The sequence below is a fragment of the Canis lupus genome, chromosome 1, assembly GCF_003254725.2.
Source record: "Canis lupus dingo isolate Sandy chromosome 1, ASM325472v2, whole genome shotgun sequence".
In the NCBI taxonomy this organism is placed as follows: domain Eukaryota; kingdom Metazoa; phylum Chordata; class Mammalia; order Carnivora; family Canidae; genus Canis; species Canis lupus.
Window position 1 is genome coordinate 72,775,172 of NC_064243.1, and position 20,334 is coordinate 72,795,505.

Genomic DNA, 20,334 nt, shown 5'->3' on the forward strand with positions numbered 1-20,334 from the left:
GTTATCACACAAGGAGGGGGAAAACATCTTATGTAAGCTCAAGGATCCTAACAGTTAACTTTAGAATTTACCCTCATAGTTAAATCTCATTCCAAATGCCACTTCTCTCAAAAGCCAGCCCAGTGGCAATCTGTGCTTTCCCCTTTTAACCACAACTCTGTTTAATTTCAAAACAAGGGCAGATAAAATATGCTAATACACAGCAAGTCTCCTATTGCTATTCATTAGGAAGTCCCTTTCCAGTGTGAAAGTCCAGTCTTCCGTGAATTCACAAACAAATGATTGCCCTTGTTACTGGCATTCCACACCGGTGATAAAACATGGGAGAGAATCAGCCTTGGCCCAATTGTGTGGGTTTTTTCCTGGAAGGTGCTGTGTTCTTTGTCTTTAATATATATGGAAATGTATCTATGTACACTTGTAGGATGTTTTAAAATAAGTGTATTTCTACCTGCAGAAACATTAGTAGAAATCCTCTGAGATTTCCATTTGGTGGTGGTGGTGGTGGTGGGAGCAGCGGCGGCGATGGTGGTGGTGATAGTGGTGTGTTTTATGAGTTCAAAGTCTTTGCGCTTGAGCTATAGGAGCCTGCTGTAAGCTGTGGACTGTTTAGCATGCCATGTGGGCCACAGTCTCTGACATCTTTAACTAGAATAGCAAAGGGCTGGGAAAAGGAGCACGGTAGAGTACTAGCAGCCACGAGAGAGCAGGGTTGGAATGCTGGCTCTGACCACAAATTGGTACACAGAACTTGTGTTTTTCATTAGAGTTGCTGCAGTAATGCTGGTTTCTAACATTCCGAAGGCTATTCAGACTTATATTAAATTAAATTCTCCTTTAAAATCACTCTATGTTGGAACAACATGAAGGATCAGACTGTAATCAAGAAACTTCAGGAAATAAGAAAAACTAAGTCTAGCTCTGGACTTTGCTTATGCTATTGGTATGAATGTGCAACACGCATTACCTGTGATTCAGTAGTTAATTTGGAATGTATCTGAAAGATACAGTATTGCTTTGAGCTTTTAATTGACTACTTAGTTCAAGTTTAATATATACAATATATGCAATTTGTGGATTATAGAAGCAACTCTGAGTGACCATAATACATTTATATACCAAAGCACAAAGATGAGAGAGTACGTTTTATACTGTGTATAAATAAACACTTATGCAAACCACATATTTGTTTAAATATACTTAAACATTCATTTGTGCAACCTACAGCTAAAAGTTCTGACTGGCAGAACTCAAGCATTAAGAAATTTGCCTCTTATTCTATAATCAAACCCTCACCATAGTCAATTCTATCATCTAGCTAGCTAACCAACTCTATTTCTCAAACACATACACATACACATACCACACACATACACAGAATTTATACCTGCACAATGTTTTGAGATCCGCAATCAAGCACATGTATTAGTCAGGCTAGGCAGGGCAATGTTGCAGTAATGGACAAATTTCAGTGGGTTAACACAGAGTTTATTTCTCCCTTATGTAAAACACCCAAGGAGTACAGACAATCTTCCGGACCGCTGTCCTCTGTGAGTTGGCTGAACAATCCAGGTCTCTTCGATCATAGAACACTTCCACATCAACATGTGCATCCAGAACTATAGCAGAAGAGAGGTAATAGCCTAGAGAGTCAACCATAGTATTATTGCCTGTTGTTCCCATGCATACTTCCTTGGCCAAAGTAAGTCATATTGCCTTATGTAACTTCAAAGAGGTAGAGAAAAGCTATCCTCCCATGTACCTGAAAGTACATATTGGTATGTGACAAAATCCTATCACATGATTAATATAACCTAATGAATGTGACTGATTTTGAAATCAATCAACTAATCAGTCTGTCTCTCTGTCACACACACACACCTGTGTGGGGGTGCGAGATTTCTGGGGCACAAGTGAAGGCCATCCTTTCTTTCTGCAAAATATACCAGCCCAGATTGACTACAGAGGCAAATGGGACATTTCTTTAACTGAAACTTTATTTATTTTTTTAGGTATTTCACATTAGGCCAACATCCAGTCTTTAATGAGGAAGATTTTCAGTTCTCTTTCTGAAAGTAAGTTGTAAAACAACGATAGCAACAACAAAGCCACAAGTTTTTCTTTCTCAGTAAGAGTCAAGATGAGAAAAGAAAAGAGGAAGCAAGCAGGACTCAGGGAGTGTTTTTTTTTTTTTTTTTTTAACAATTTTATTTACTTAGTCATGAAAACCACAGAGAGAGAGAGAGGCAGAGACACAGGCAGAGGGAGAAGCAGGCTCCCTGTGGGGAGCCCAATGTGGAACTCAATCCCAGGACCCCGGGGTCATGACCTGAGCCAAAGGCAGACGCTCAACCACTGAGCCACTCAGGTGCCCCAGGAAGTGTATTTTGTTTCAAGCCAAAAGCTTGAAGGCTTGTAGGCTTGGGGTCCTCCCAAGAAAAAAGTGTATTTTCAGCTGTGATGGGTCTAACAAATGAGTAGCATGCAACAGGCTTTTCAGGTTCTAGAAAGGAGGAGTAAGGGAGTCCACTTACAAAAGGCCTTCTCAGCAGTGTTTCTCCCATGGAGGCTGAGAGAGATTGGGGCATCAGGGAGAAAAGAGACAGTCTCTGTCCAGGAGGGCTTCACAGCATCCAGGCACACTGCACGCAAGGACAAGTGCTGTTGTATATACCCAAAGCCCTGCATGACCTAGCCCCTAGCTACCCTGCTCCAGCTTGGTTTCAGGCTGCCCTGCATCCCTTCATCACCTGCCTATTGTCTCTGTTCCCACCATGCCCAATCTTATTCTAATTCTTGAGTAATGTGCCCTCCTGAATAGGGCCTTTGCATAAGCAGTGCCAAGATTGCCTTTCCTCATCTCTCCCCACGTAAGTAAAACCTATTCATTCTTCTGACCTCAACTCAAATACCACTTCTCAGAGAAACCTTCCTTGATGGTCAGAACCATCATTATTCGTGTATCACATGCCCTGCCTTTTAACAACTTCTACGGTTTGTGATTATATATGGATTGGTGTAGTGGTCTGAATAATGTTGCTCTTCTACCAGTCTTCTAAGCTTCCCAGGGACTGTATCTTTTTTTCCCTAACTTTGTATCTTTATTCTCTCTCTCCCTCTCTCTCTTTTTTTAAAGATTTTATTTATTTATTCATGAGAGACACACACACAGAGAGAGAGAGAGGCAGAGACACAGGTAGAGGGAGAAGCAGGCTCCATGCAGGAAGCCGGATGTGGGACTCGATCCCGGGACTCCAGGATCACACCCTGAGCTGAAGGCAGGCGCGAAACCACTGAGCCATCCAGGGATCCCTGTATCTTTATTCTCTATCCCAGTGGCCCAAATGTGTTAGGACTTCAATAAATATTTGCTGAATAAATGCAATATCATACAAATAAATGACCACAATCTCTCATATTTTTATAGCTCTATTTAGGTATCAAGTACTTTGCCTATATTTTCTGATTTTATATTCAAAATAGACAAGTTGAGCAGTGATACGTGCTTTTAGGGCCAAGGTGGATGGTGCTCCAAAGCTATGATTTTCTATCCAGTGCTCTGACCCTGTAAAAATTACCACACTCCCTTGAGTCTCATCCCTCTGTATGTAAAATAAGTGCCAGATTCAATGCAATAAAGTGGTCCTCCAAATAAAGAAGAAAAAGATCAATGCCCAAGAAACAAATGGACAACTGTATAAATAGAAAATTGGTAACAGAGGAACTATGATTAAAATATATATAAAAGATATTATTCCTTAGTGAAATGCTGGGAAGCAGGTCACAAATGTACTCACGTTGTTGTTCAGATACCCAGAGGAAATGTTTCTTTATTCTAAAATGTAATCTGGTCTCCCTCTAACTCTTACTCACTGTGCACCAGGAAAAAAAAAATCTGCATCCTGATTTCAGAAAATCCACATTCTAAGAAATGTATCCCAATCTAGTAACTGTAGTCTGCAATGATGTGATCATTTAAACAGTCTGCCAATAGTTTTGTTCAATGGCCCTAGGTAAAGAGGCCTGTGTCCCAGAATTCTACCTATTTTCCTTGTTTCTCTGTAACCTGACATTGGATATAAAAAGAACATTAGTGGGTACCTGTGGTGTGAGAATAATGGGGAGGAAGCTCCAAACCTGTATATCATGTCTGTGTAATGCCTTCTACTCCAGTGTTCCTGTCCACCTGCTTTGTTGGGGACCCTGATGAAGGCCATGAACTTGTCCACTATCTTTACTGACTTGGTCATAGCCAGCTGAACTCAGGGACTGGCTGTACCTCATCTCGGTGCTCACTGGCCCTCTTTCTGTCTCCTGACCACACCTTTACCCAGCCTCCTGCCTACTTCCCAAAGCTTCCCATAGCTTCTTCTGGGGGGCCAGTACACCATGCCACAGTTGATCCCATGTCAGAACTGTTGGCTGCCAACTCAGCATCTGTACTATGAAGGAACCATGAGAGGCTTAGAATGCCAACTCAAAAGAGAACATCCTCCAGCCTCTTATGTGAAAGCTTAGATTCAATGAGGGTAATTTTGCTGGATTGACCAAAAATGGTGTGGTTGGAGCAAAGTATTTTGAGTTTAAGAAGCAGAAAATGCTTAAACCTGCAGAAAGAGGTGACATTTAGCCAGCCAGTCTACATGAAAGAATGGGCTTCTTAGAGTTGTCTGAGGAGACATCATCTAGCATCCACTTCTCTGCAGCATGCAGGTGGGAACTGAACTGGGATGCTTTGGGGTTGAGTGAAGGATGTATCCTGGCTGGTGGTATTGAGAGCAGTAGCCAAGGACTCTGGGGACGCTTGCCCCAGAGACTTCAGGATGTTGCCTGTCTTCAAGAGAGATACAGACAGGCAATGAGCCTGTCAGAATAGATCATTGTGAAAGGAAAATACAGAACCTTCCTAGAAGGCTCTGGAAGGTGTGAGACTTCTAAAATTAGTCCTGATGGTGTGAGGTTATAAGAGAAAACCCCCAGAATCTACTGGAATGGAATTTCCCACCAGCACAGTGAGATGGAGTTTAGAGCAGATTACATTTGTTTAGGGCTAGAAATAAATGTGCTATTTCTCTCACTCTAGTGGGTGAACTAAAATTGTTACACACAAGAATGTAAATATGTAAAGAGAGGTCAGGAAAAGAGAAGAACTGAATGGTTTTCCAGAGTAACCTTTGCGGAGCAGTAGGGGTAAGCTGGAAGAGGGGAATGGCAATAGGGACCTTTCTGGGTTTTATTTATTTATTTTATTTATTTATTTTTTCCTTTCTGGGTTTTAATCTGTATTTATTTTTATTGTAGATCATTGGCCTCAAGACTCCTTTCTTGTCACTTGTGTAATAAACATATACACTAACAAGAAAATGCTTGAGTCTGATGATCCCTGTGAGTTTCTGACCACTCTGCCATCCTCCCAGCTATGTGATGGTGCCCCCTGAGGCAGCTGGCTCAGCTCCATAGGTGCTCCGCAGGTGCTCCCCACCAGGGGCCCTAACCCTCCACCACAGGACCTTGCTACTTATCCTGTTTCACCTGTGGTGCTCCCAACTTGCCCCTTAAGGTCGCCTGAGGGAGCTATCAAATCACCGGAGACTCCTAGACCCCCCTCCCAGAGACTCAATGTCCATTGGTCTCAGGAGGGCCTCAGGCCTCAGAGCTTTAAAAAGCTGCCAGGTGAGTCTAATAGCAGCCAAACTCAGAACCCTGAGAGACACTCTCTGGAGGTCAGCCTGAACACAGCAATTGCTTCCTACCTCCGTTTGTCCTCCCTCTGCCTCCTCCCTAGTCCCTGCTATTTCCTTCTGTCAAAATCCTATCTCTCCTGGAAGACTCTGCCCAAATCCTCCCTTCTCCAAGAAGACTTTGTTCCCTTCCATCCTAAGCGCCCCCCAATGGACTTTATTCATCCTTCTTGTGTGATCTTTATTTTGGCACATTTTGCACTGTAGCTAGTTGGCTGTTTGCTTATGTCCAAGACTGGAAGCTCCTTGAGGCTGGTGGCCGGGGTTTATTCCTCTCTGCCGGGCCTCTTGGGGAATACTTTGGGTCTTATACACAAACAGTGGGGAATCGAATTGCACCGAACCTTCACACTTATTTTAGTCCAACTACATCCACACAGACTAAAGTACATACGTTTTTGAGGGAAATGGAAGGATAAATGAATCATTCATTTTCAGAAAAACACAGCTAAATGCTTCTTCCTTAAGAATGTATTCCATAGAGTTACAATCTCTGTGTACTTACTGGGTGTCCTGCCCATTGTTGGGACAGTGTCTACTTGATTGGAGGGTCTTGGATTTAGAAATTCTGACTTCGTGGAAATAAACTCATAAATTTAATCTTGTTAATGTCCTCTGGGAGGAAAAATATATCCAAAATTTTAGTTTAGTCCTACAATTATGGAGAAAACCCAAGTCCCTAAGAATCAAGAATGTGTTAAGTGGGAAAGGAGAGAAAAAATACATTCATCCTTTCCAAAATATGCACTCATCTCAAACTCTGACTCTTGGAAATGAAAGTGATAATGGAAACATTGCCATGAAGTGGTGTCATCCCATGGTCCTTGTCAGGATGCAAATCTAAATCATGCAAGCCTCTGGATTTAGCTACCAGTTTATTGGAAACACAGGGATAGATAAATACATTAAAGGACAGGACAGGGATACAGGCAGCTAACTCTAGACTGGGAAAATGTATAGGGTAAATGATGTGGTTGTGTCAAAAGATAAATTGCAAAGGGTGATAAAAAATTGCAAAGGGGAATAAAAGAAATAGAGAGGTAAGGTAAAAGAGAACTTAGGGCCATTTTTTTTTTTTTTTTAAGATTTTACTTATTTATTCATGGGAGACAATACACACACATACACACACACAGAGGGAAAGAGAGAGAGAGAGAGAGAGAGAGAAGCAGAGACACAGGCGGAGGGAGAAGCAGGCTCCATGCAGGAAGCTCAATTTGGGACTTGATCCCAGGACTCTGGGATCACGCCCTGAGCCAAAGGCAGATGCTCAATAGCTGAGCCACCCAGGCATTCCTAAGAGCCATTTTCAACCTGCTGCAATGGATGCCTTCATTATGGTCCTGATTCAAACAAAAAGCTGTAAAACAAAAAGCATTTATGAAATAATTAGGGAAATGTGAATAAATGAAATATATTTGATAATAGTAAAAAATTATATATCTTGTGATAATGGGATTATAAATATAATTATTACATATTATATAAAATACTGTTATTAAATACATACATATATAGTAGTATATATTAATATATACTGTACTTATTAATTATATCATTATATGTTAATATATGAGAATACGTATCTTATTATATGTCATAACATTATTAATATAATATGTAGTTTTATTTTGCCATAAAATGAAAGTGTTTAGCATTTTATCTGCTCTCCCAACTCTTTACAAAACTGTTGAGGTCTCCAAGGCTGTGCTGAGCTCCACCAACTCATCCGCAGAAGTGTTATTCACCACCCCTCAGCCTGCCAGAAAATCCATTAGGTGGTCATATAAGGCCCGGGCCAGGGAATGGATGTTGAGTGTGTAATTCATGTCCTTCCATTCAGACTCTCCAGGGGACTGAAAGCTCACTTTCCTGATGGACAAGATGTCATTCTTGTCCTCTTCTTGCCCAACCTCATCTTCTGGATTGTGACAGTCCAGCAGAAGGGCCTTCTTGCCACCATTCTTTATAACTTCAGCCACAAACCTGGGAGTGGCCGTCAATTCAGGCTCCTGTTCTTCAACCATGTGTCCTTGGGAGGGCTCCTCATTCCTATCATATGTTGGTGAGATAGTCTTGTTAACGTTCCAAGTGACAGTGATCTTTTCTCCAACAGTTTTCTGCATTAATTTGGCTTCTGTCCCATTCACTTCCAGCTCGCAGCCTCCAGACATCTTAGGGAAGGGACTTGTGCTTCTGTATCTTCCTTTTCTCCTTAAGCCCATCATTTAGGAATTCAACAAATTTGTCCCCTTAAGTGTGCAGCACATCACAGCCGCAAGCGCAGGCCCCAGCACCTGGGAGTCCCAGAGCCGCCAGGCCAGTACCCTACTAGTGGTGGACTCCTGTGGGTGCCTTGGTGCCCTAGTCTTGAAATCTCAGAGGAAAAAAAAAAAAAAGGAAAAAGAAGAAAGAAATCTCAGAGCAACAATATAGAGTTGAAATTATATAGTATCTGGGATTTCCTTCAAAATAATCCTGGGTGGGGCATCTGGGTGGCTCAGTGGTTGAGCGTCTGGTCTGTCTTTGGCTCAGGTCATGATCCCGAGGTTCTGGGATCGAGTCCCACATCAGGCTCCCCACAGGGAGCCTGCTTCTCCTTCTGCCTGGTCTCTGCCTCTCTCTCTGTGTCTCTCATGAGTAAATAAGTTTAAAAAATCTTAAAAAAAACAACAACAATATAATCCTGGGGTCAGGGAGTAAGTGGGGGCATAGACAAAATGAGATTATCCCTGAGTTAATTTTTGAATGAGTACATGAAGTTTATTATATGATTCTTTACTTATGTCATATTGTGCAAGAGCATCTAAAGTATTTTTTTAAATATTTTATTTATTTATTCATGAGAGACACAGAGAGAGAATGAGAGGCAGAGACACAGGCAGTGGGAGAAGCAGGCTCCATTCAGGGAGCCCGACGTGGGACTCGATCCCTGGTCTCCAGAATCAGGCCCTGGGCTGCAGGCGGTGCTAAACCGTTGCACTACCGGGACTGCCCCAAGCATCTAAAATATTAACAAAAAGGCATTAAAACACATCACACTCATTTAAGTAAAAGCAAATTACTAATAAAATTGTATAATCATCACATTTAAAAAAAATATCTGGGACCGGATTAATGATAAGAACTGTTTGGGCTGCTCAACCTCTTGATTTCCTTGCAGTACCTAAGGGATAAAGCATATTCTGGCTAATAATAGGGGAAGGGTACGGGCTGGAGGGAGAAATGGTGTTGATTCAAGAAAATGTTTGACTCTTGCCTTAAAAGCTGATTAAAACAGAAATTAGAGTTTCAAAAAATTAAGACAGTCTGGAGGGGTGGTGGGTGGGGGGAAGGGATAATTGGGTGGAGGGCATGAGATGGAATGAGCAGTGGGTGTTATAAGCAATTGATGAATCACTAAATTCTACCCCTGAAACTAATAAAAAAATTAAGGCCATTTGACTTATGATAAAAAAACACTACCTGATAGTGATAAGAAACACCTGGAGGTTTCATCTGAAGGTTACGAAGTGAAAAATATAGCAAAGAACAATTGGTTTTTACAAACTTTCTTTTTTTAATAATATATTTTTTAAAATTTTTTATTTATTTATGATAGTCACACACACACACACACAGAGAGAGAGAGAGAGAGAGAGAGAGAGGCAGAGACATAGGCAGAGGGAGAAGCAGGCTCCATGCAGGGAGCCCGACGTGGGATTCGATCCCGGGTCTCCAGGATCGTGCCCTGGGCCAAAGGCAGGCGCCAAACCGCTGCGCCACCCAGGGATCCCTAATAATATTTTTTTATTGGTGTTCAATTTGCCAACATACAGAATAACACCCAGTGCTCATCCCGTTAAGTGCCCCCCTCAGTGCCCGTCACCCATTCACCTCCACCCCCCGCCCTCCTCCCCTTCCACCACCCCCAGTTCATTTCCCAGAGTTAGGAGTCTTTATGTTCTGTCTCCCTTTCTGATATTTCCCACACATTTCTTCTCCCTTCCCATCTATTCCCTTTCACTATTATTTTTATTCCCCACATGAATGAGAACATACACTGTTTGTCCTTCTCCGACTGACTTACTTCACTCAGCATAATACCCTCCAGTTCCATCCACGTTGAAGCAAATGGTGGGTATTTGTCGTCTCTAATGGCTGAGGAATATTCCATTGTATACATAAACCACATCTTCTTTATCCATTCATCTTTCGATGGACACCGAGGCTCCTTCCACAGTGTGGCTATTGTGGCCATTGCTGCTAGAAACATCGGGGTGCAGGTGTCCCGGCGTTTCATTGCATCTGAATCTTTGGGGTAAATCCCCAACAGTGCAATTGCTGGGTCGTAGGGCAGGTCTATTTTTAACACTTTGAGGAACCTCCACACAGTTTTCCAGAGTGGCTGCACCAGTTCACATTCCCACCAACAGTGTAAGAGGGTTCCCTTTTCTCCGCATCCTCTTCAACATTTGTGGTTTTCTGTCTTGTTAATTTTCCCCATTCTCACTGGTGTGAGGTGGTGTCTCATTGTGGTTTTGATTTGTATTTCCCTGATGGCAAGTGATGCAGAGCATTTTCTCATGTGCATGTTGGCCATGTCTATGTCTTCCTCTGTGAGATTTCTGTTCATGTCTTTTGCCCATTTCATGATTGGATTGTTTGTTTCTTTGCTGTTGAGTTTAATAAGTTCTTTATAGATCTTGGAAACTAGCCCTTTATCTGATACGTCATTTGCTAATATCTTCTCCCATTCTGTAGGTTGTCTTTTAGTTTTGTTGACTGTATCCTTTGCTGTGCAAAAGCTTCTTATCTTGATGAAGTCCCAATAGTTCATTTTTGCTTTTGTTTCTTTTGCCTTCGTGGATGGATCTTGCAAGAAGTTACTGTGGCCGAGCTCAAAAAGGGTGTTGCCTGTGTTCTCCTCTGGGATTTTGATGGAATCTTGTCTCACATTTAGATCTTTCATCCATTTTGGGTCTATCTTTGTGTCTGGTGTAAGAGAGTGGTCTAGTTTCACTCTTCTGCATGTGGATGTCCAATTTTCCCAGCACCATTTATTGAAGAGACTGTCTTTCTTCCAATAGATAGTCTTTCCTCCTTTATCGAATATTAGTTGACCATAAAGTTCAGGGTCCACTTCTGGGTTCTCTATTCTGTTCCACTGATCTATGTGTCTGTTTTTGTGCCAGTACCACACTGTCTTGATGACCACAGCTTTGTAGTACAACCTGAAATCTGGCATTGTGATGCCCCCAGATATGGTTTTCTTATTTAAAATTCCCCTGGCTATTTGGGGTCTTTTCTGATTCCACACAAATCTTAAAATAATTTGTTCTAACTCTCTGAAGAAAGTCCATGGTATTTTGATAGGGATTGCATGAAACGTGTAAATTGCCCTGGGTAACATTGACATTTTCTCAATATTAATTCTGCCAATCCATGAGCATGGAATATTTTTCCATCTCTTTGTGTCTTCCACAATTTCTTTCAGAAGTGTTCTATAGTTTTTAGGGTATAGATCCTTTACCTCTTTGTTCTATAGTTTTTAGGGTATAGATCCTTTACCTCTTTGGTTTATTCCTAGGTATCTTATGCTTTTGGGTGCAATTGTAAATGGGATTGACTCCTTAATTTCTCTTTCTTCAGTCTCATTGTTAGTGTATAGAAATGCCACTGACTTCTGGGCATTGATTTTGTATCCTGCCACACTGCCAAATTGCTGTATGAGATCTAGCAATCTTGGGGTGGAGGCTTTTGGGTTTTCTATGTAGAGTATCATGTCATCGGCGAAGAGGGAGAGTTTGACTTCTTCCTTGCCAATTTGAATGCCTTTAATGTCTTTTTGTTGTCTGATTGCTGAGGCTAGGACTTCCAGTACTATGTTGAATAGCAGTGGTGAGAGTGGACATCCCTGTCTCATTCCTGATGTTAGGGGAAAGGCTCCCAGTGCTTCCCCATTGAGAATGATATTTGCTGTGGGCTTTTCATAGATGGCTTTTAAGATGTCGAGGAAAGTTCCCTCTATCCCTACACTCTGAAGAGTTTTGATCAGGAATGGATGCTGTATTTTGTCAAATGCTTTCTCTGCATCTAATGAGAGGATCATATGGTTCTTGGTTTTTCTCTTGCTGATATGATGAATCACATTGATTGTTTTACTAGTATTGAACCAGCCTTGTGTCCCAGGGATAAATCCTACTTGGTCATGGTGAATAATTTTCTTAATGTATTGTTGGATCCTATTGGCTAGTATCTTGTTGAGAATTTTTGCATCCATGTTCATCAGGGATATTGGTCTGTAATTCTCCTTTTTGGTGGGGTCTTTGTCTGGTTTTGGAATTAAGGTGATGCTGGCCTCATAGAATGAATTTGGAAGTACTCCATCTCTTTCTATCTTTCCAAACAGCTTTAGTAGGATAGGTATGGTTTCTTCTTTAAACGTTTGATAGAATTCCCCTGGGAAGCCATCTGGCCCTGGACTTTTGTGTCTTGGGAGGTTTTTGATGACTGCTTCAATTTCCTCCCTGGTTATTGGCCTGTTCAGGTTTTCTATTTCTTCCTGTTCCAGTTTTGGTAGTTTGTGGCTTTCCAGAAATGCGTCCATTTCTTCCAGATTGCCTAATTTATTGGCGTATAGCTGTTCATAATATGTTTTTAAAATCGTTTGTATTTCCTTGGTGTTGGCAGCGATCTCTCCTTTCTCATTCATGATTTTATTAATTTGAGTCTTCTCTCTCTTCTTTTTAATAAGGCTGGCTAATGGTTTACCTATCTTATTAATTCTCTCAAAGAATCAACTCCTGGTTTTGTTGATCTGTTCCACAGTTCTTCTGGTCTCGATTTCGTTGAGTTGTGCTCGAATCTTTATTAACTCTCTTCTTCTGCTGGGTGTAGGATCTATTTGCTGTTTTTTCTCTAGCTCCTTCAGGTGTAAGGTTAGCTTTTGTATTTGAGTTCTTTCCAGTTTTTGAATGGATGCTTGTATTGCGATGTATTTCCCCCTTAGGACTGCTTTTGCTTCATCCCAAAGATTTTGAACAGTTGTATCTTCATTCTCATTAGTTTCCATGAATCTTTTTAATTCTTCCTTAATTTCCTGGTTGACCCTTTCATCTTTTAGCAGGATGGTCCTTAACCTCCACATGTTTGAGGTCCTTCCAAACTTCTTGTTGTGATTTAGTTCTAATTTCAAGGCATTATGGTCTCAGAATATGCAGGGAACGATCCCAATCTTTTGGTATCAGTTCAGATCCAATTTGTGACCCAGTATGTGGTCTATTCTGGAGAAAGTTCCATGTGCACTTGAGAAGAATGTGTATTCAGTTGAGTTTGGATGTAAAGTTCTGTAGATATCTGTGAAATCCATCTGGTCCAGTGTATCATTTAAAGCTCTCGTTTCTTTGGAGATGTTGTGCTTAGAAGACCTATCGAGTATAGAAAGAGCTAGATTGAAGTCACCAAGTATAAGTGTATTATTATCTAAGTATTTCTTCACTTTGGTTAATAATTGATTGATATATTTGGCAGCTCCCACATTCGGGGCATATATATTGATGATTGTTAAGTCCTCTTGTTGGATAGATCCTTTAAGTATGATACAGTGTCCCTCTTCATCTCTCACTACAGTCTTCGGGGTAAATTTTAGTTTATCTGATATAAGGATGGCTACCCCTGCTTTCTTTTGAGGACCATTCGAATGGTAAATGGTTCTCCAACCTTTTATTTTCAGGCTGTAGGTGTCCTTCTGTCTAAAATGAGTCTCTTGTAGACAGCAAATAGATGGGTCCTGCTTTTTTATCCAGTCTGAAACCCTGCACCTTTTGATGGGGTCATTAAGCCCGTCCATGTTCAGAGTTACTATTGAAAGATATGAGTTTAGTGTCATCATGATATCTTTTTGTCCTTGTTTTTGTGGACTGTTCCACTGGACTTCTTTTTAAAGGGGAGTTTTAAGAGTCCCCCTTAAAATTTCTTGCAGAGCTGGTTTGGAGGTCACATATTCTTTCAGCTCCTGCCTGTCTTGGAAGCTCTTTATCTCTCCTTCCATTTTGAATGAGAGCCTTGCTGGATAAAGTATTCTTGGTTGCATGTTCTTCTCATTTAGGACCCTGAATATATCCTGCCAGCCCTTTCTGGCCTGCCAGGTCTCTGTGGAGAGGTCTGCTGTTACCCTAATACTCCTCCCCATAAAAGTCAGGGATTTCTTGTCTCTTGCTGCTTTAAGGATCTTCTCTTTATCTTTGGAATTTGCAAGCTTCACTATTAAATGTCGAGGTGTTGAACGGTTTTTATTGATTTTAGGGGGAGAATCTCTCTATTTCCTGGATCTGAATGCCTGTTTCCCATCCCAGATTAGGAAAGTTTTCAGCTATGATTTGTTCAAATACATATTCTGGACCTCTGTCCCTTTCGGTGCCCTCAGGAACCCCAATTTAACGTAGGTTTTTCTTCCTCAGGCTGTCGTTTATTTCCCTTAATCTGTCCTCATGGTCTTTTAATTGTCTCTTTTTTCCTGTTTCCCTCTTTTCCATCAGCTTGTCTTCTATGTCACTCACTCGTTCTTCCACCTCGTTAACCCTCGTCGTTAGGACTTCTAGTTTGGATTGCATCTCATTCAATTGATTTTTAATTTCTGCCTGATTAGCTCTAAATTCTGCAGTCATGAAGTCTCTTGAGTCCTTTATGCTTTTTTCTAGAGCCACCAGTAGCTGTATAATAGTGCTTCTGACATTGAATTGTAATTCCAGATTTTGTAAACTCTGTGGGAGAGAGGACTGTTTCTGATTCTTTCTTTTGAGGTGAGGTTTTCCTTCTAGTCATTTTGCTCAGTGCAGAGTGGCCAAAAACAAGTTGTATTGGGAAAAGGAGAAAAAGAGAGGAGAGAAAGAAGGAAAGAAAAGAGAAAAAAAAGAAAAAAGGAAGAAAAAAGTAAAAAAAAAAGAGAAGAAAAAGAGAAAGAAAGAAAGCAAAAAGAAAAGGGTGGGGGAAGCAAACAGACATCAAAAAGAAAAAAGAAAAAAAAAAACCCAAAAAACAAAACAAAAAAACAGAAAAAACAAAACAAAACAAAAAAACCACGGGGGAGTATCTTCGGATTCTGTATACTTTAAGTCCCTTGACTTCCCCTGGAACTTGTCCGTCTTGCTGGTTCTGGGGGAGGGGCCTGCTGTGCTGATTTTCAGGTGTGAGCACTTGGGGGAGCTGCTCTGCCCCTGCCTGGTGCAGGGCTTAGTGGGGGTTGTTTACCCCGTGAGGCCCCAGGAGGAACCACCCCAGTGACAGCGGCCAGCTCTGGAGCCCTGGAGTCAGCCCCCGCAGGAACTCCGGAGCTCTCTGTCTGCAGGGCGTGGATGCTCGGGGCAGGGCCGCTGATCTGCTCAGCTGGGGCAGGAGCGTCCTTGCTGTCCCGGGCCCTCCCGGTCTCTGCCTGTCCCGGGGGAGGCCGGATCCTGGGCTGTGTCCCGGCGCCCTGTGCCCGGGTTTGCGCTGTTGGATTCGCGCTCCCGCAGCCCCCTCTGCGGAGCCGCCGCCCGAGCCCCCCTGAGCTGCTCCGGGTCCGCCTTGCGCGCTGCAGCCCTCAGGGAGCTCGGCGCACTCTCCCGGGGCGCAGGTGCCTGTTAGTGTCCCAGGGAGCCCGAGGGCATCCCCGCCCTCCTGGGTCCTGCTCCACCTCCCTGCGAGCCCCTTTCTGCCCGGGAAGGTCGGTGCAGCTCCTGCGTCTCCGGGACGGGGCTCTCCTGTCCTGGGGACACTCGCCCCGGCCTCAGCCCGGCTCCTCGCAGGGCCCCTCCCCCTTGGAGGCCTTTTGTTTCTTTCTTTCTTTTTCCCCATCTTCCTACCTTGATAGAAGCGTGAACTCTTCTCACTGTAGCATTCCAGCTGTTCTCTCTTTAAATCTCAGGCTGAATTCGTAGATTTTCAGGATGATTTGAAGGTTATCTAGGTAATTTGGTGGGGACAGGTGACTTGGGGACCCTACTCTTCCGGCATCTTGCCCCTCCCTCTTTCGGTTTTTACAAACTTTCAAGCTGACTGGGAAATAAAAAGCGGAAAGAAAGAGAAATACAGAATGAGGGGAAATGCCAAATCAGAGGCTGGAGGCTGGAGGCTGGAGGCTGGATGGCAGAGATGGGGCCGTTCATGGATGGTGAGATGTTGCTTGGATCCTGTTATGACGTTTGCAAGGATACCCACGAGTCCCATTCTTTTCCAATCTAGTCACGTGTGTAAGATGAGAAAGAATTCATAATCCGCCTTTGAACGTGAACTTCTGGAGAATGACAAACAATGAAGAGAAATAATGATAAAGATCAACGTCAAGCTGGAATGGAGCAAGCAGAAGGGAAAGAAGTCAGCATGGCTTGGTGTAAGGAAATGTGTAATTCCTCCCCACTCTGAATTTTTCGTTATTCCTGCCCCTTCTCAGCGTGGAGCATCGGCTGCCCTGGTTAGCTGTGATCATCCCAGGAAAGGATTGTCGTAGGAAAATGAACTGGGAAAAGACAACTGACTCCAAGCGTCTCAGGGCAAAGAAATAACTTGGGGGGTGACTGCATTCACATCACTCGACACACACACCCCCTAAGAGAAGACTCCCGTGCTTCAGGAAGCGGGAAAGGCAGACAAAAGGGTGAGTGAGCTCAGCAAAAATCATGGAAATGCAGGTTGAGGAGGCATCAGAGACCACCCAATCTCCCTTCAAGGATCCACCCCAAAAAGCATATCTGAGGTCCCTTGAAATCTTGGGTGGCTGCGCTGTGTGCCTTCTACATCAAGAGTTCTTGTGGGACTGTCCCTTCTATCCTCCAGGAATCTCTGAGAAGCCTCAGGAACTGGAGCAACAGGAATGTCTAGAAAAGGCCCATTGAGGGTTTGGGGGCATGGGAGACTTGATTGAAATTTTGCACAAGAAGCTGTCAGATGTGTGATACAAGTGATAAAGTACCCGATGTGTAGAATATCTGTGTAAGAAACTGGGGATGGGTTCATAGAAAAAAAAAAAAAAAGTTTAAAAAATTTTAAATTAACTCCAGAAAAAGCAAAATTTTGTTCAAGAAGAGAATGTACTTTCAGTATATTACATGGCTCAGTATGAATAATATTCATGTTACCATAATAATGTAAGCAATGGAAGCTCATTTATTAAAAAAAAGTAACAACTCTGTTGGGTGAAAGGGTAGGATATTTATGTGGGAAGGTAGGGAGAGCTAAATCTTCAATGATCATAATATGAAAACAATTAATATTTAAAGGTGGTTGGAATCAAGAAATTAGCAGTATATTTGCTGGTTATTTTGAAATATGGATCTAAATACCACAAGAAACATTAAGAATATGTGGATAGTGGTTGCCTCTGGAAAGCTGAAATTGAGGACAGAAAGCATGAGGCAAGGATTGCTGGATTCCTTTCTTTCGGAGGGATGGCAGTTATATTTGAGCCTTTAAGCCATAAACATGTATTACTTAGATTAAAAACATTAAATAAAAAATGTATAAAGTATTTGTGCATCATTAGATTACTGACCTAGTCATTAGTAAATTCTTCTAACTTTTAGAACCTATGATTCTCTACCAAAATATGTAAAAGCCTGCAATGTAGTGCTTGGGGCAGAGGAAGCACTTAGTCATTGTTAGTTCCCAGAAGCTTCCAGAGTCACAAACATTGTGCCTCTATTGGGAGTGGATTTGTCTGTTGAGAATGGGCTTTCACTTTGGCCATGAAAATCTGCTTTAGCTCTCTGCTTTGCCTTTGTGGTGTTGTGTACGCATGTGTTCATGTGTTACACCGTTGTCAATCAAAAAAGACTTTTATTTTTTTAAAAAGATTTATTTATTTATTCAAAAAAGACTTTTAAAAATAATTTTGTTATTGAAGCATAATATACACATGATAAAGTACCCAAAGCTTAATTGCCTAGCTTGATAAGTTTTTGCAAAGTGAACACACCTACACAATCAGTGCTCTGATAGAGAAGCAGAGCATTACTAGCAGCCCTACCAAATAACCCTCCCCTCCACTCTCTCCAACTAACTAACCAGTGTTCTCAATTCCAAACTAAATATAGTATGTATCCTTTAGTGTCTAGATTTTCCCTTCCCTCAACAGTTTTCATCAATTGCCAATTATCACAATGTATCTATGTTGATGGGTGAATAATGCTACTGTGAATAATCTGAATTTCTCTTGGGCAATTACCTATGGGAGGAACCACCATGCCACAGGTGTTCTTAATGGTCAGCATTAGTAGACATTATCAAGTTCTTTTCCAAAGTGATTTTTTTCCAATTTACAGTCCCAAAGGTTGGATATGACTGTGGCCGTGCACCTCAAGTTTGCCAACAATTATACTGTCAGCTTAAAAATTACTAGGCTCCTTGGTGAGTCGTATCTTATTATGATTTTAATTTCCATTTCCCAATGGACTAACAAGTTGAGAAATTTTTGTAGATTTTTATGATTTTCTTTCTATATTTTTGGCTTGTCATTCATTGTGCACCTTGAACCCACAATTTGATATCTTTATTCAGGTTCTAAAAATCATTTCAAATAATACTTTTATTCCATCTTCCTTTCCTTCCTGGGACTTTAATAACGTATGGATTAAAATTTTCTACCATGCCTCTTGTGCTTCATTCTTTGTGCTTCATTATATATGTATCTGATCTAACTTATCATCAAGTGTCTAATATAACAATAAATTCATTTGACAAGTATTTAATATCAATTACTACATTTAATTTTTTTTTTGTAAAATGGAAAATATTTTAAACATGAAAATTCTAGAACTGAAAAAATGGAATTCCTACTTTTTGAGGAACCACTATAGCTGCCATCCTGTTTTCCATAGAGGCTGCACCATGTTGTGATCCCACCAACAGTGCATAAGTGTTCCATTGTCTACACATCTTCCCTAACACTTGTTATTTCCTTTTTTCTTCCTTTTTTCTTTTATATTAGCCATTCTAATGGATGCAAGATGGTATCTCATTGTGGTTTTGATCAATGCACTTTTGATGTTAACTGCCTAAGTTTGCAGTTTGGAGTTTGTTTTATATCTGTAGATTATCTTAAGAAGGAACCTATATGTCTTCCTAAATAGTGTGTAGCAGGGACTCAGCTTGAGCCAAGCTGAGAATTTTATTCGTTAGGGCTGCCAGGTGAATTGATGTGATATGCCAGTTGGAAGTCTGTCTTTATGATGGCAGAGCCTCAGTTAAGGCCTAGGGCTCTTCTTGTCCAATGCCATTGCTTATTTCTGCCCCAGGCCCAGTCCCTGGGACTTCTGTATCCCTTGGATCCTAAGAAAAGGCTCACATTAGTAAAAACTAATAAAGGTGATTTTAATAAAAAATCTGTTTATGACATTGCTTTGTGTTTCCCTAAGGAGTAAACACACTCAGAGAGAAAGGGAGTTGTCTGGCTTTGAAAACATCTTCCAAAGTGGGAGCGATTGGATTATGAAACACAGAGAAAGTGGTCAGAAGTGGAATGGAGTCTGTCCGTGTGCTCACTCTCCTCACGAGGAAGCTGACTGCATTATGAGGGGCAGTGGATTTGGTAGGAATCATGCTCTATTCTGCAAGTGACAGCAGCGCCTGGGGGATGTCAAGAAACATCTGACTAGACTTGTTAGTAAGCTCATCTGAGCCACCCTGGATTATGTCAGGAATATTTCGGGGAATTTTTTATGGAGAATAAATTTAGAGCGCAAAGGAGAGGGCTGGTTGGGTGAAATATGGGCTATTTTTGTTAATGTGACTTCATCTGTACCCAGAGTTGGTGAAATATCAGGAAACTTAAGATGCACACAGGTAGAAGGTTTTGGGATCTAGTTGCTAAAAGGAGGCTGGCTGGAGCCTGCTGGGGTTAGCAACTGTCTGAGGAAACCTATCCCCTAGCTCTTCACACACATTCCTGAGACATAAATCACCCATGTTTCTGGAGGCCATTTCTCCCATAGCATCTCTCACTTTGTTGTACTACAAAAGCAACAACAAAAAACCCTCATGTTCATATTTTCAGGAAGTGATATCATATGTACATAATGGTGGAATTAGCCCCAGGACTTTGCTCTATTGAAATACAACAAAAGAAAGCTTTGTCATAATTACTTACAAACTTATTGTTGGTGTCATGTAACTGTATAGGCAATGATTGCAGCAGAAAAACAAGAATTGTATGCAGCTATGCCAAAGTACCAGCACAACCCACACATTATCAGTAATAATGGTACTCAAAGTAGCTTACTCTCAGGCCCTTAAAAGATCTTGGTTTGTATGTAATGCTTGTGTCTACTGTTGAAATATAATTTGAGATAGGCCCATTTTTAATACCTAGGGTGAATAGAGAGTAAAGTGATGTGTGTGTATGCGTGTGTGTGTGTGTATGTCCAACCTGCAAGAAATCCTTTTCTATATGGGTAAAGCTATGTGAACATTTATGTGCAAATGCATTTATGAAGATTTTAGAATATGGATGAATATAGCTTCATTTTTGCCCTCAATGAACATAAAATCTAATTAGAGACACAGTGTTTATCAGACCTGGGAAAACAGAAATGCCTGGGAGTGGGGTAAAGTTTGGGTTATATTTTGAAGTACCAGATGA

General features: G+C 41.5%; 1 protein-coding gene and 2 long non-coding RNA genes across 4 annotated transcripts in view; 1 reads left to right on the top strand and 2 right to left on the bottom strand.

The window, feature by feature from the left end:
• Positions 1–1,480: 1,480 nt before the first annotated feature.
• LOC112644615 (uncharacterized) lies at positions 1,481–15,930 on the bottom strand. The gene is made up of 4 exons (XR_003126576.3): positions 15,566–15,930; positions 6,247–6,356; positions 2,535–2,642; positions 1,481–1,643 (listed from the first exon to the last, which is right to left on the bottom strand). It is a non-coding gene; the product is annotated as an uncharacterized LOC112644615 (long non-coding RNA).
• On the bottom strand, positions 7,346–9,286 carry LOC112644614 (complement component 1 Q subcomponent-binding protein, mitochondrial-like). Its single transcript, XM_025423150.3, has one exon. It carries the CDS (start codon positions 7,967–7,969, stop codon positions 7,496–7,498), a length of 474 nt encoding a protein of 157 aa, XP_025278935.1. The 5' UTR covers positions 7,970–9,286; the 3' UTR covers positions 7,346–7,495.
• LOC112644616 (uncharacterized) overlaps positions 15,920–20,334 on the top strand; it is a 70,736-nt gene continuing 66,321 nt past the window's right edge. The window contains exon 1 of one of the 2 annotated variants that reach the window (XR_003126578.3): positions 15,920–16,356. This is a non-coding gene — a long non-coding RNA (uncharacterized LOC112644616). The remainder of the gene's footprint in view (positions 16,357–20,334) is intronic. The other variant, XR_003126577.3, reaches the window with a different exon arrangement.

Coding starts and splice junctions, on each gene's coding strand:
- LOC112644614 (XM_025423150.3), bottom strand. CDS start 7,969: ATGATGGGCTTAAGGAGAAAAGGAAGATACAGAAGCACAAGTCCCTTC.